Source organism: Ranitomeya variabilis, chromosome 7, assembly GCF_051348905.1.
Source record: "Ranitomeya variabilis isolate aRanVar5 chromosome 7, aRanVar5.hap1, whole genome shotgun sequence".
NCBI lineage: Eukaryota > Metazoa > Chordata > Amphibia > Anura > Dendrobatidae > Ranitomeya > Ranitomeya variabilis.
The window spans coordinates 125,711,077-125,726,610 of NC_135238.1; the positions used below are offsets into that span (position 1 = coordinate 125,711,077).

Here is a 15,534-nt window from a genome sequence, read left to right on the forward strand (position 1 = left end):
GCCGCCCTTCTGTAGTGATTGGTCCGTGCCTGGGCTTTACACTATTTAAGATGGCCATTTATGCTCTAATGTATGCTTGATAAAGGCCGGTTGTTGGCCGAAACGTTGTATCGTGCAGTGGCAGAATAAAGACTTTTATACATTTTTTCACCTGGAAACGGATGCTGCTCTTTTCTTCAAACTTTTATACCTAGGTTTAGGCTTAGGCATACAGCCAAAGGGCACATTATGATAAGAATATTGGTGCTATTACTACTGGGATACTGAGCATGCCTATATAACACTGCAAATTGACATACCTGGTTGGGGCTTAAGCATACAGCTTAAGCGCATTTTGTGATAGGAACTGTTGTGAATTCTGCTTTTGGGCTCCCTCCGGTGGTTGTAGGTGGTAATGCAGTTGTCCCTGAGTTGCAGTCCTGGTCAGGTGTATCTGCTGATTGCAGTTCTGACTGGGGTATTTAGGCGTGCAGGATTCATTAGTCCTTGCCAGTTGTCCATGGTTGTTGGGAGGTTTTGGTCCTGGTTTGGTTCCTTCTGCCTTATCAGCAAAGATAAGTGTCTGGTTTTGTTTCTTTGGCACACATGCTGTGTGCTTAATAATTCTGTGCTATTCAGTGTTTTTTTTTTGTCCAGCTTAGATTGTGTCAGTATTTTCTCAGTCTTGTTGGATTCTCTGGAGTGGCAGATATACATTCCATGTCTTTAGTTAGATTGTGGAACTTTTTGTATTATCTGCTGTGGATATTTTTGGAAGGGTTTTAATACTGACCGCTTAGTATTCTGTCCTATCTTTCTCTATTTAGCTAGAGTGGCCTCTTTTGCTGAATCCTGTTTTCTGCCTGCGTGTGTCTTTCCTCTCCTACTCACAGTCAATATTCATGGGGGGCTGCCTATCCTTTGGGGTTCTGCTCTGAGGCAAGGTAGTATTCCTATTTCCATCTATAGGGGTATTTAGTCCTCCGGCTGTGTCGAGGTGTCTAGGGTTTGTTAGGCACACCCCACGGCTACTTCTAGTTGCGGTATTAGTTCAGGTTTTGCGGTCAGTACAGTTTCCACCTACTCCAGAGAAAGTTCATGCGGCTCCAAAGTCACCGGATCATAACAAGGAGCATTGGTGCTACTATTATTATTATTATTTTTTTTTGTTACTGAGCATGCCTATATAACACTGCAAATTGACAAACTTAGCATATGGGGTCATTATAAAGTCTATATATGACTACAATATATGGTATGCCGTTACTTAGTTTTTCTGGTTTGTATCTATAACATTATGCTATCATATTCTTGAGCCATTTGAGATATCAGACCCATGAACAGGAGACATTTTATATTTGTATTCATATAACCAAGTACATCATTGATCTTGATTGGTATTTGTGACTTATACTATGGTCATGTTGTATCATGTATTATACACATAGGGGTGAGTGTTACTTGTCCTGCATTCAGGCCTTTTTAAATGGTTTTATTCTTTGTTTGTCTTTTTGAGGTGTAAATAAAATTGGTTGATTTTTTGTACTATTTATGGGTGTGAATACCATTATTGGTCTAGTCTTTTTTCTTTTTTGCTTTTCCAAGTGATCAAAATGAAGCAATAGAAAAATGTCTTATTGCTGCTGGGTACAGGCTGGCAGATCTCCGCGGGCGCACTGTGCATGTGCCTGCTATTTTCTCCCGGAAGAAGACGCTGGAGGCCCGGGTGACTTCATGGGGAGGTGCCTGGACACCCGACGTACCCGTGGGGTGATCGGGGGACCTGGGGACCCTATTTCTCTCTCCTCCGATGTGCGATCACATCAAACGAGAGAGAAATTAAATGGAGAATCTGACTTTTTTTTGTGGTCGCTGTTATACCATTAATAACTATGATTGCAACACTGGGGCCAGTAAAAACCAACCTGAGTCATGTTCTCTGGGGTCTCAGCTACTCCCAGTAGCTGAGACCCTGGAGAAATTCCGAAGCTGGGGGGCGCTATACACAAACCTCAGCGCTGTTAAAAAGTCGCGCTATGGTTTAAGTACCCTTAACTGCAGCTGTTAAAGGCGTATCGGCAGTGGTTAAGAGGTTTATTTGTTTTTTTTTCTACTTTGTTATATCACACTTTTATGAATGCAGCAATACAAAATATGCCTAATTTTTAATATTTTATTTTAAATGGGGCAAAAGGAGGGTGATTTGAACTTGTATATATATTTTTTTTTTCATATTTTTTACATTTTTTCACTTTCAAATGTATTTGTTAGTTCTCAAAGGGGATTAAAACCTGTGATCATCTGATCACTTGCACTATACACAACTTTTGGGGTTTGGTGTTGGCAACCTCTGCCTAAGTGGGTGAGGTGAAGCTCACTCAACAAATTCATAAAAAGTTGCAGCTTACCTAGGACTGAAGTAACATTTCTGGTGGAGGCACACACCCACTGTAAGATGCATCTAAATCAATGGATTTTCCCACATACAAAGTACATTTTAATTTAGTAGATTTTGGAATAATGCTAAGTTCCACAACTGGATGTGTTAATGGGTTAGTGTAATAAATCACTACTCATTGAGATCCACCAAGTAGATAATAAAGGATTATTATATATAACTTTACAGCTTAAAAAATATAAGATAAATATAAAACTAAATTAAACAGAATCAATGTTATAATACGCATTTTACCTTAAAACAGCAAACATTAAGTGCAAATTTATTGTAATTTCATCTTTCAAACAGTACCGAATTAGACTATTTTTCTTTTACACATTAGACTTTTGAATAGGCTTAAATAATTATTGATATAATTAATACTTTAGTGCAGAGTACATGCTTGTGGCCACTGCCAAGATTACATTGATCCACAAAGATACGATAACCACAGCACTGTTTTCAAGGTAGTTCTCATGGACGTATTCTACCATTGACATTATGGCCGTTGTTGTTTCCTCACAGGTGGGCTTTATCTGATCTTCTGGAAGTACAAATCCATATGTACCATTGTCTCTTAACTCAAAGGTATATGAAAACTTTATTCCAATCTCAGTTGCCCAGTCACCGGATGAGCCAGAATCAAAATAATCTACAATGTAAAAGGCGATAAAATGTTGATTACAGTGTGATCACAAAATATAGTCTGCATATTGTCACCTGAAATAGATTTTTAATAAACTCACTGAGAAACTTAACTTTATATATTCTTCTATAATTTTGAATTCTGTTCCGTATTAATTTCCCTTTAGCGAAGGTTGGTTAAAGAAAACAACTCTTGTTCCATAGAATCTGTTCAGCTCTCTATTAGATCAGGTTCAGGCTATATTTCATGGTACATATGTGGACCTTAATGGATAAAACCTTGGTGTTATGTCCGAAACTTACAGCTTCATATATGCTTATTAGGCTGTAAATTCAGGTTGGAAGACCCCAAAACAATCCATGCATTCCAGTCCACATATAGACCATGAAATATACCGTATTTTTTCGACTATAAGACGCACTTTTCCCCCAAAAAAATTGTGAGGAAAATGGGGGGTGCGTCTTATATTTGGAATGCAGACTTACCCGGCATTGTGGCGGCGACAGAGGTGCGGGGATGATGTGGCACGGTGAGCTGTATGGCGTGAGCAGGGTCCCGTCCACATTTGAGGTGAATCCGCGGCCCGGTATTGATGGAGAGCAGCAGAGCAGGGTGAGTTACGGTATTTTCCGGTGGCGGCGGCCATCTTGCTGAGGCCGCGCGTGCGCAGATTCACTACTCTGCGTCCCAGGGCTTCAGGAAAATGGCCGCGGGAGGCCGCGCGTGCGCAGATGGAGATCGCGGCGGCCATTTTCCTGAAGCCGAGTTCGCAGATTGAGCTCTCGGCTTCAGGAAAATGGCTGCCGCGATCTCCATCTGCGCACGCGTGGCCTCCCGCGGCCATTTTCCTGAAGCCCTGGGACGCAGAGTAGTGAATCTGCGCACCCGCGGCCTCAGCAAGATGGCCGCCACCTCCGGAGAAATCCTTAACTCACCCAGCTCTGCTGCTCTCCATCAATACCGGGCCGCGGATTCACCTCAAATCTGGACGGGACCCTGCTCACGCCATACAGCTCACCGCGCCACATCATCCCCGCACCTCTGTCGCCGCCACAATGCCAGTAAGCCTGCCGCCACCAGGAAAACCGTGACTCACCCAGCTCTGCTGCTCTCCTTCACTACTGCTGTGGCGTCACCTCAAATGTGGAAGGGACCCTGGCCGCCGCCACCTGAGGAAGTGATCGCACATCTGCCGCCGCCACAGCAACCTCCCCATGGACACCAGGCCATGGCGTCGCCCACCTAAGCAGGATGGGACCCTGCTCAGGTGCACGCCGTTTCGCCCACCGCACCTCAGCATCACCTCACCTCTGCCACCACCATGCCTCCTGTGACCCTGCTCTGCCACTGCCTGCCCTCAGGTAAGAGATCTTAAATTCGGACAATAAGACGGACCCCCATCTTATAAAAAATCTTTTTTTCTGCAATTTTCACCCCAAATTTGGGGTGCGTCTTATAGTACGGTGCGTCTTATAGTCCGAAAAATACGGTAGTTATTAATTACCACAATGTCCAAATAATCAAGTTAATGGCACTTGAAATAGGCAATTCAAACCCTATTCTGGCTACAGGTACTGTCCAGAACAAAGAAGAGAGCCATTTGTATTTTAAAAAGATAAATCTGTATTAATCATAATGAATCTCGCCTAAGGTTGAGGTCAGGAGAGTGTAATAACTTGGATGATTTTCATCTGTATTGTTATCTGTGTATCTGTATTTTACATCTGTGTGACATCCATATGACATCTGTATTTACACATCAACATATTAAAATATACTTAATCAAATGCAAATTCCTATGTTAATAATGCCAATAATGCCAGTCCCACAAGCTCGCTGCCTCGGGGTAATTCTTGACACTGATCTCTCATTCAAAACACATATCCAAGCCCTTTCCACTTCCTGCCGACTTCAACTCAAAAAAATTTCCCAGATCTGTACATTCCTAACCCAAGAATCTGCAAAAACCCTAGTCCATGCCCTAATCATCTCCCGTTTTCACTACTGCAACCTCCTGCTCTGTGGTCTCCCCTCTAACACTCTTGCACCCCTCCAATCTATTCTAAACTCTGCTGCCCGACTAATCCACCTGTCCCCCCGCTTTTCTCCAGCTTCTCCCCTCTGTCAATCCCTGCACTGGCTCCCCATTACCCAACGACTCCAGTCCAAAACCCTAACCGTGGCATACAAAGCCATCCACAACGTGTCTCCTCCATACATCTGTGACCTTGTCTCCCGGTACCTACATGCGCGCCATCTCGGATCCTCACAAGATCTTCTTCTATACTCCGCTCTTAACTCCTCTTCCCACAATCACATGCAAGATTTCTCCCGTGCCAAATTCCCATGTCCCAGAGTGCCAAGGAGAAGACAGCCTTCTCAACGCCTGATGAGTGTTTTCAATACACCAGGATGCCCTTCGGTCTGCAGGGGGCCCCGGCAACCTTTCAGAGGGCTATGGATTGGAGCCTGGGTCTGCATAAGAAGTATGCCACAACGAACCTTGATGACATTGGGGACTTTAGCCATAACTGGGCTAGTCATCTGCCAAAGGTACAGGCGGTTCTGGATGCTTTAAAAAAATGCAGGGTTCACCATAAATCCAAAAAAGTCTGCCATAGGGAAGGAAGAGGCCAAGTACCTAGGTTATTTTGTCCATAGGGGCAAAATTAAGCAGCAAATAATCAAGATCGAGGTGATTCAAGAGTTGCCACAACTGCTTTCCAAGAAGCAAGTGAGGGCATTTCATGAAATTGTGGGTATTATCAGTGATTCATTCCAAGTTTCGCCATAATCGGCACACCACTGACAGCTCTTCTTAAAGGCACCAAAATCAACAATAGTTAAATGGACTGATGATACAGAGATGGCGTTCCAGTAACTGAAGTGGGCTCTGTGTAAACATCCAGTTCTGGTCGCACCAGACTTGAGCAAAGAGGTCGTGGTCCAGACGGATGCATCTGAAGTTGGCTTGGGAGCCGTGCTATCTCAAGAAATAAATGGAGAAGAACATCCCACCCTGTATTTGGGCCAGAAGCTCTCGTTATGCGAGAAGAAATATGCCATCGTCGAGAAGGAGTGTCTAGCCATAAAATGGGCTGTGGATACTTTAATGTATTATCTACTAGGCCGGAGGTTCAAATTTGTGTCCGATCATGCCCCTCTGAGATGGCTAAGGGAGAAAAAGGGTAGGAATGCATGGGTGACTAGGTGGTTCTTAGGCCTCCAGGATTTCAGGTTCCACATGGAACACACACCCAGGAAGGTACACTGGAATGCAGATGCCCTCTCCCAAATTCCCTGTTTTGTGTCCAAAGGTGTCAAAGTCCCTGGCTTTTGGCAAGAGTGGATTATGTGACATGGTCAATGGTGCGGCATGTGAGTGGAGATATGTGTCGCAAAGGTTATTATCCTGCGTGATGTGAAAGCCATAAGTTTTCCTCCAGCATGATAGGTGCTGAGAGAAAATCAGTCATTCCTAGAGTCTGGCTTTCATGTGAGTAGGCAAGAGATGGGAGGGATGCCTGCTCACCATATCTCCACCTCAAGGGTGTAGCCGGAGGGAGTTAAATTTTCAGTTAGTGTTTTTTTTCTGTCTGTGTTGTGTGGAGGAAAGAGGCCTTCAGAATTAAGCTCCTGCAAAGGTGCCATATGTGTTGTCCCAGAAGGCGGAAGCCATACTGGGAAGGACTTTATATGAACTTTTTACTTTCATTTGAGTCAGAAAGGCTGTTTTCTGTTACTAGTTTGGGCTTATTGGTTTATGACGCAATAAACCATCCAGAGACTTTAACCAAACGTGCTCCTGCCCCTACCTAAGGGAGCATCTGAGTGAGCCGACCTTCCATAAAATACATATATAGTATACATAACTGTGTATATACATATGAGTAGTGGTCTTATGCGGACCACTACTCATTCCCTCTGTACACATGTGTACTATCATGTAAACTCATGTCTGGCATAGTTTATTTTCTCCTACTAGTGCACGCATGGATATATGCTTGGCAGTGAGCTTCATTCTTACTGTTCTTCTATGGGCATAGGGTGTGCACAGACAATGTGCCTGATATCAGCTCTGCCTGAATTCTTCTCAAATTCATAATTCGGTGACCCACGCATGCATGTAGTTGTGTGCTTGGCAACAGCCTTGCGCTAATAAATATTCACTGCACTTAATGAGATGTTTGCTGTATTGCTCCTGTGTGTACTAATCATTCTGACACTAGCCCAGCTCATATAGGTGTACATCATATTCAGTGATGGGGTTATATATTTGCTTATTCACGCATGCGCCATACATATATGGGAAAGCAGCTTGCCCTTTAGTGTTGCGACAACTACGCCTGCGCAACCTTAGAAAATGGATATCCTGTCTACATGAGTTCTCTCCTACAACTCTGCAGCCACTGGTAATACAGTTGGTTAATGAGATTATCGCCTATATATAGAGCCTTATTTGTTTATTCCTCTCCCTGATGAAGCTGCACGCATGCTGTGATGCACTCGTGTTTTGTCTTTTTGATTCATGGGCCATGCATATAGCCATGTCTATCATAACCCCTATCCTTTCCCCATGTTGGGTCATTTTTTCCTGAGTTCTTGTGGGTATTTGCCATTTAAGTTTTATACTTGGTTGCTTCTCATTGTTATGTTTGTTATTTTGATTATCGCCAAAAGACCCTACTCAAGGTGTTAAATCAAACGAGAGGGTAAACGAGTATATTCAACCATTTAAAGTTTATTTTATTAAAGCACTTATTTTTAAAAATAGCAAAACTATTGAACAAAGTAACACTACCAAGAAAAAGGAGAACAATGTATGGGTTAGGCTAGTTTCACACTAGCATTTGCATGAGCTGCGGAGGGCTGCGGACTTCCGCCTTGAAGACCCACCCTCGGCCGCACCTCCGCCTCTAGCTCTGCCTACTTCTGCATGCGGCCGGCTTGCGGACTGTGTACCTATCTTTAACATTAGGTACGCAGGTCGTGTGCAGTATGCGGATGCTTCCGCATGTGTCGTTTTGACGATGCGGCCAAAAAATGAAATTGCTACAAGCTGCGTTTACGCTGCTCGCCGCATCGTCAAAACGATGCATGCGGAAGCATCCGCATACTGCGGCACGACCTGCGTACCTAATGTTGAAGATAGGTACACAGGCCACAAGCCAGCCGCATGCAGAAGTAGGCGGAGCTAGAGGCGGAGGTGCGGCCAAGGGCGGGGCTTCATGGAGGAAGTCCGCAGCCCTCCGCAGCTCATGCAAACGCTAGTGTGAAATTAGCCTTAATAACATGAAGGTATAGCCAACAGTCAAAAAAATTTAATTTCATCAGATAATAAATAATAAGAAATCAATATTCTAATAACAGAATGAAGGCAAAGTGCAGGTGCACATAGGAAGATCATAGAAGAAAGGACAATGTAATATACACACAGGCTCCTAACAGCAGCATGAAAATAAAGTGCAAATGCAAATGTAAACAAAAGAATCTATTGTAAGCTTAAAATCTCCGTAGCAGCAAAGTGCATTCTCGTGTGAGGTGGAGATTAGTAGTGCAATACAGCATATAAAGTGCCTGCTGTGCAAAAAGAGAATAGATACTATAATTGTGCGGGCTAATACCTACATAATCTGGAGGGTGAAAAGACCCCGACCTGCCGCCTCTATGCGCGTTTTGCCATGTCTTTGTTATTTTGATTGCGGTATTTACCTCATCTTTGATCACCACTATTACCACAGGACCTAACGCAGGGACTTAGTGTGGACTTTGTTTGAATTTTGGTTATGCAGCCTTTAATGTCTTGTACAGGCCCTTTATAGCTAGTAACTGTTTTATATACTCTATAATATAGGATACAATTTTCAGATCACACTCGTCCACACCTGTTAATGATTATGATCGGATTATGCAGTCCGATTTTCAGAGACTGACAGAATAGAGAAGATGAAGAATTGTTTTCCATCATCTCCTCATCTGAGAGAATCGTATCACACTATGCTGATCAGAGTTTGATGAGAGTCTGATTAGCATGATCGGCCTGATTTACTCAGATGACAGAATACACACCGGTGTGACCTTAGCCTTGCCAGGAATTATTATGTCAAAGAAGTTCTGGCACTTGGATTGTTAGTATAATTGTATGAAACATGGAGTAATAGTCATTGGGTAACACTGCGTATGTATTTGTGCTTTTATATTGAAATTTTGAAAGATTTGAAGCCAAGACACATATTGCTTCCTCTCAGCCTTGAAATTCTTGCATAATATGTCTGCTCTAACGTGTACGAGTGTCTTACAATGTTTTGCTCTGTGGCAAGAGGTAAAAGGATGTTTCATGGCTTTTGTATTGTCATGCCTATAAAGCTTCTTAATTTGTCTGATATTGTGCATTGTGTTGTCATATTTGCATGCTTTAGCACTACAGAGTGCAGCTTTATTTGTTTATTGAATATTGTGTTGGTTACTTGTTTGCGAATATTGGCTTCACTGACCTCTGGGGCACTGAACTGTGGAAATGCCTTGCCATATCTGGTACAAGAACTTACTAAGAAGTATGCCTACACACCTCGATCACTGAACTGCATATGAGCTTTGAATTCCTTTTATCTTGAGATCCACTGCTGGTGATTTTTTATAATACTGAGCACATGAGTTTTAATTAAATCCATTACAGTCTATCATCCATTTACTCACCTATGACGATGGATGAAGACCCTACTTGGTATTCATTATTATGTTTTTCCTTCATTTTTGCATTAGCTTTGTTTGCAACATCCATCTGAGAAAGAAAAAACAAATATAAGTGTATACTAAGCAAGAACTGTCTTCTTTACCAAAGCACTAAGTGGCCATTTCATTAAGACTGGTGTTAAGCACTCGAGTCTTAATGAATGAGCTCGCTGGAGTACAAAGCCCTAATTCTTTAAGAGGCTCATGCCACGTAATGACTTAAGTGCACGTATTAAAGCACCCATCTTTCACTTTTTTTAAATTTCAGCACTGGAGTGCTACTACTAATGTAAGTGTCCTGCCTTTGGCATTACACTCACTAGCCATCGTCCTTTCGCAGCGTCTCTCCAGTCCCGCACCATCATCTTGTGACCCACAACTTCTGACTGACCGAAAGTTGGTCACAAGCCCTCAATGTCTATGAGGGCCTCAATCTGGCCATCTTAGACTTATATTGAGTTGTGACTACCAGATCACCCAGCAAACACTGGAGGGATCCAGCAGGTCACAAACTGGTGGAGACCAACCGGAACAGCGCCAGTAACAGCTAAAGACAATGGCTGATAAGTTTAAAAATAGGGACAGGGAACTTAGATTAGCGATACCACTTCAGCACTGCAATAAAAAAAATATTGGAGTGTTGCTTTAGTTGACATGTGCCTCTGATAGATTTACACTCTAGACACTGTCTTGACTACATTTTTTTAAGTAAGTTAAGCCACAAAAGAGGCATAACTGTATGTGAATTTGACAGGAGGGCGAAGCCAAGCTCTGTTCCAGCAAGTGCTGCCTGTATTGGCACAGCTGTCCAGGACTGGCATTAAAATGTCAAAAGTCTCATATATTTATATCTTTACCAATTTGAACAAAAGTATTGTGACTTATTAGAGTGTTTAACAACAGAATTTTGGCCTCCAAGTAAGTAGATTAATAGCAACATTCATCTACTGTATCCATTAGATTACCACACTTGTCACAATAGTCACAAATTTGTGCACATCACATCAACATTGAAATAACACAACACTACCTGAGGAAAAGTAACCACAGGTTATGAAGAGACATATGCTTGGAGTTACTTAAAAATACAATTTATATTAAGGATTCAATCTAAAATACAATTAAAAATAAGCTAGGAATCAGAAAGCTAAGCAGAGGCTCATGTGAGGTTATATATTTGTAAATTGTTCAAAGGCCGAACATATAGAGATGCTAAATTCAGTGCTAAGAATCTGGAGTCCCTGGAAGAAGCCTGTCAAAATGGCATCATTGGGATGCAGCTACAGGGCTCGTGGTTACCTCCTATCTTTAAATAATTTGTGGCTGTAAGTAGATATTATATACATTTAATCCCTCTTTTGGATGGACATGGTGCTAATCTTCTGAGTCCTTCTTATATGCATAGGTCAAGGCTACTACATATGTCCTATTTGTATTAAAGCACTTGCATTTAATTTATCTGTTTCTATGCACTTGCACCTTAGCTCTCTATATGCTCAGTTTAAAGTTACTATATACATATGATCTACTTGTATTAATGCACTTGCACTTTACCTATACCCTGATCATTGGGCTGAATAGTTTCATATACACATAGTGACAATTACCATTATGAGGCTTCTCCCATACATTTGGTTTAGGACTACTACTTAGGACTCTTATGGAATCCGGGTAGCATGTCAGTGAATGCGCTGCTGATGAATGTAGTCCGATAATTCAATATATTTTACAAAGGCTTTAATGGTCAGGTTTTTAAAGTCAACGTGTTTCAAAGTCATATACGGGACTTCTTCATCAGGACAAAACCTGCCCAGGTCTCCAAACAAAATGATTTTGTTTGGAGACCCGGGTAGGTTTTGTCCTAATGAAGGAGTCCTGTATATGATATTGAAATGCGTTGACTTTAAAAACTTGACCAATAAAGCCTTTGTAAAATACACTGCTCAAAAAAATAAAGGGAACGCTAAAATCCCACATTCTAGATATCACTAAATGAAATAGTCCAGTTAAAAATCTTCATTCATTACATCGTGGAATGTTATGAGAACAATAAAACCTAAAAATGGTCAACATAAATCACAACTAATATCCCACGGAGGTCTGGAGTTGGAATGATGCTCAAAATTAAAGTGTAAAATGAAATTACAGGCTGATCCAACTTCAATGGAAATGCCTAAAGACAAGAAAATGATGCTCAGTGGTGTGTGTGGCCTCCACGTTCCTGTATGATCTCCCTACAATGCCTGGGCATGCTCCTGATGAGGCGGCAGATGGTCTCTGGAGGGATCTCCTCCCTGACCTGGACTAAAGCATCTGCCAACTCCTGGACAGTCTGTGGAGCAATGTGAAGTTGGTGGATGGTGCGAGACATGATGTCCCAGATGTGTTCAATTGAATTCCAGGTCTGGGGAAAGGGCAGGCCAGTCCATAGCTTCAATGCCTTCATCATGTAGGAACTGCTGACACACTCCAGCCACATGAGGTCTGGCATTGTCCTGCATTAGGAGGAACCCAGGGCCAACCGCACCAGCATATGTTCTCACAAGGGGTCTAAGGATCTCATCTCGGTGCCTAATGATAGTCAGGCTACCTCTGGCAAGCACATGGAGGGCTCTGCGGCCCTCCAAAGAAATGCCTCCCCCCACCATTACTGACCCACTGCCAAACCGGTCAAGCTGAAGGATGTTGCAGGCAGCAGATCACTCTCCACAGCGTCTCCAGACTCTGTCATGTCTGTCACATGTGCTCAGTGTGAACCTGCTTTCATCTGTGAAGAGCACAGGGCACCAGTGGCGAATTTACAGATCCTGGTGTCTGTGGCAAATGTCAAGAGTCCTGCATGGTGTTGGGCTGTGAGCACAACCCCCATCTGTGGATGTCGGCACTCAGACCATCCTCTTGGAGTCGGTTTCTAACCGTTTGTACACACACATGCACATTTGTGGCCTGCTGGAGGTCATTTTGCAGGGCTCTGGCAGTGCTCCCTCTGTTCCTCCTTGCACAAAGGCTGAGGTAGCGGTCCTGCTGCTGGGTTGTTGCCCTCCTACGGCTCCCTCCACATCTCCTGGTGTACTGGCCTGTCTCCTGGTTGCGCCTCAAGCCTCTGGACACTATGCTGACAGACACAGCAAACCTTCTTGCCACAGCTCACATTGATTTGCCATCCTGGATGAGCTGCACTACCTGAGCCACTTGTGTGGGTTGTAGAGTCTGTCTCATACTACCATGAGTGTGAAAGCACAACCAACATTCGAAAATGACCAAAACATCAGCTAGAAAGCATTGGTACTGAGATATGTTCTTTAGTGCCCACCTGCAGAACCACTCCTTTATTGAGCTTGTCTTGATAATTGCCAATAATTTCCATCTGTTGTCTATTCCATTTGCACAACAGCATGTGAAATTGATTGTCAGTGTTGCATCCTAAGTGGACAGTTTGATTTCACAGAAGTTTGATTTACTTGGAGTTATATTCTGTTATTTAAGTGTTCCCTTTATGTTTTTTGAGCATTGTATATTGATTATCGGACTACATTCATCAGCAGCGCATTCACTGACACTACTGATGAGCGGGCATCCTCGCCACTACTCAGTACTCACCCAAGCTTCTCACTGCTCGCGATGCTCTGAGCTCGCTGAGTAGTTCTGAGGTTGCTCGACTGGAGCTTGTCTCCGCCCTGCATTTTTTGCGCTCTTTAGAGAGCCAATGAACATGCAGGGATTGACACAGACTGTAATGCCGCAGCCATGTTGATTGTGGCATTACAGTGATTGGCTGGCCACACAGCGTCATCAGGTCTATATCAGACCTTGGGCGACCATGCTCGTCACAGTCTACTATGGAATCTGGCAGTGTAGGGAGAGTTGCTGCTGAGCTAGGGAGAGATTTGCTTGGCTCTTACTTGGTGTGGGTATGCCATATATTATACACATATCCATCTCAACTAACAGTCCTTCTGAGGACTAATAAAGCTGCATATATAGCTCTGGCAAAAATTAAGAGACCACCACATCAAAACCCTGTCATGGGCAGCCCAATCTCCAGACCTAAACTCCATTGAAAACCTCTAGAATGTAATCAAGAGGATGATGGATAGTCAATAGCTATCAAACAAAGAACTGCTTAAATTTTTGCACCAGAACCAGTGTGACAAACTGGTGGAAAGCATGCCAAGACGCATGAAAGCTGTGTTTAAAATTTATGGTTATTCCACAAAATATTGATTTCGGAGCTCTTCCTGAGTTAAAACATCAGCATTGTTGTTTCTAAATGATTATGAACTTGTTTTCTTTGCATTATTTTAGGTCTTAAAGCACTGTTTTTTTTATTTTGACCATTTTTCTTTTGTCAGAAAAAAATACAAAATGTATTGCTTGGAAATTCGGAGACATGTTGTCAGAAGTTTATAGAATAAAAGAACAATTTAAATTTTACTCAAAATTTACCTATAAAGAGAAAAATCAAACAAACAGAACATTTTTCAGGGGTCTCTTAATTTTTGCCACAGCTGTATATCAGTGCTAAGCAGGCAGGCAGGCAGTGTAGGTTTAGACTTCAGAGCATATAGCAAGGGGGTCCATTCCAGTTCTGTATGCTGCTACTATTACAGATATTTCTAGACATAGCCCCAGGTATCAGGGGCCAGGAATAGTTTTTTTGGGATCTTAATCCTGATTATTTGAATAAAAAGCAACCCAGAGAACACCGTTTTTCTGCTCCATTTTCTTGTTGGCACTGCAGAATACAGTCAGATTCTTTCCATATTACAGCATTAAAATCCATCTATTTAAAACTGTGGTTTGTCCGTCACACGGATCATATAATAATTGCGCTCAAAATTTTGCCATTTCTGGCCTCCATTTAAATTTTGTTGCAGTGTGTTAGCGAAGATATTGACACCTGTTTTGGTAAAAATAGTTACCTACAGGCCAGCTTTTCAAAACTGTGGTATGTCCTTCACACGGATCACATACAATTGTACTCAAAATTCTGCCATTTCTGGCCTCTATTTAAATTTTGTTGCAGTGTGTTAGCGAAGTTATTGACACTAGGGATAAGCGAGCGCCGAGCATTTCTGGGGTTGCTCAGCAGGAGTTCGGGTCCCCGCCCTGCATGTTTGTCGCTGTTTAGAGCACCAATCAACATGCAGGGACTGTCTGCCACGCACTGTAATGCTGCAGCCATGTTGGTTGTGGCATTACATGGATTGGCTGGCTGCACAGCGTCTTCAGGTCTATATCAGACTTGGCACCGCCCTGCTTGTCACACTCAGCTCTGGAATCAACACTGTAGGGAGAGGTGCTGCTGAGCTAGGGACAGAATAGGTGAGGTATCAGTTAGTGTTGGTATACCATTGTAGAATCCACAAATCCAGCTAAACCAACAGTCCTACTAAGGACTAATTACAGGGTATATAGATATCAGTGATAGGTAGGCAGGCAGTGTATGTGGCTATACACACATGGTCAAAATTGTTGGTACCCTTCTTTTAATGACAGAAAAACCCACAATGGTCACAGAAATAACTTGAATCTGACAAAAGTAATAATAAATACAAAATCTATGAAAATGAACAAATGAAAGTCAGACATTGCTTTTGAACCATGCTTCCACAGAATTTTATAAAATATAAAACTCATGAAATAGGCCTGGACGGATTAAATATCCTTAACTTAATATTTTATTGCACAACCTTTTGAGGCAATCACTGCAATCAAATGATTCTTGTAACTGTCAATG

The 15,534-nt window shown here is 42.5% G+C and overlaps 1 protein-coding gene across 1 annotated transcript in view; it reads right to left on the minus strand.

The window, feature by feature from the left end:
- Positions 1 to 2,647: 2,647 nt before the first annotated feature.
- LOC143786365 (carboxypeptidase O-like) overlaps positions 2,648 to 15,534 on the minus strand; it is a 207,495-nt gene continuing 194,608 nt past the window's right edge. The window contains exons 10-11 of the mRNA XM_077275701.1: positions 9,759 to 9,843; positions 2,648 to 3,068 (exon numbers count right to left, since the gene is read on the minus strand). Of these exons, the coding sequence (XP_077131816.1) occupies positions 2,794 to 3,068; positions 9,759 to 9,843 (360 nt within the window). The 3' untranslated portion in view covers positions 2,648 to 2,793. The remainder of the gene's footprint in view (positions 3,069 to 9,758; positions 9,844 to 15,534) is intronic.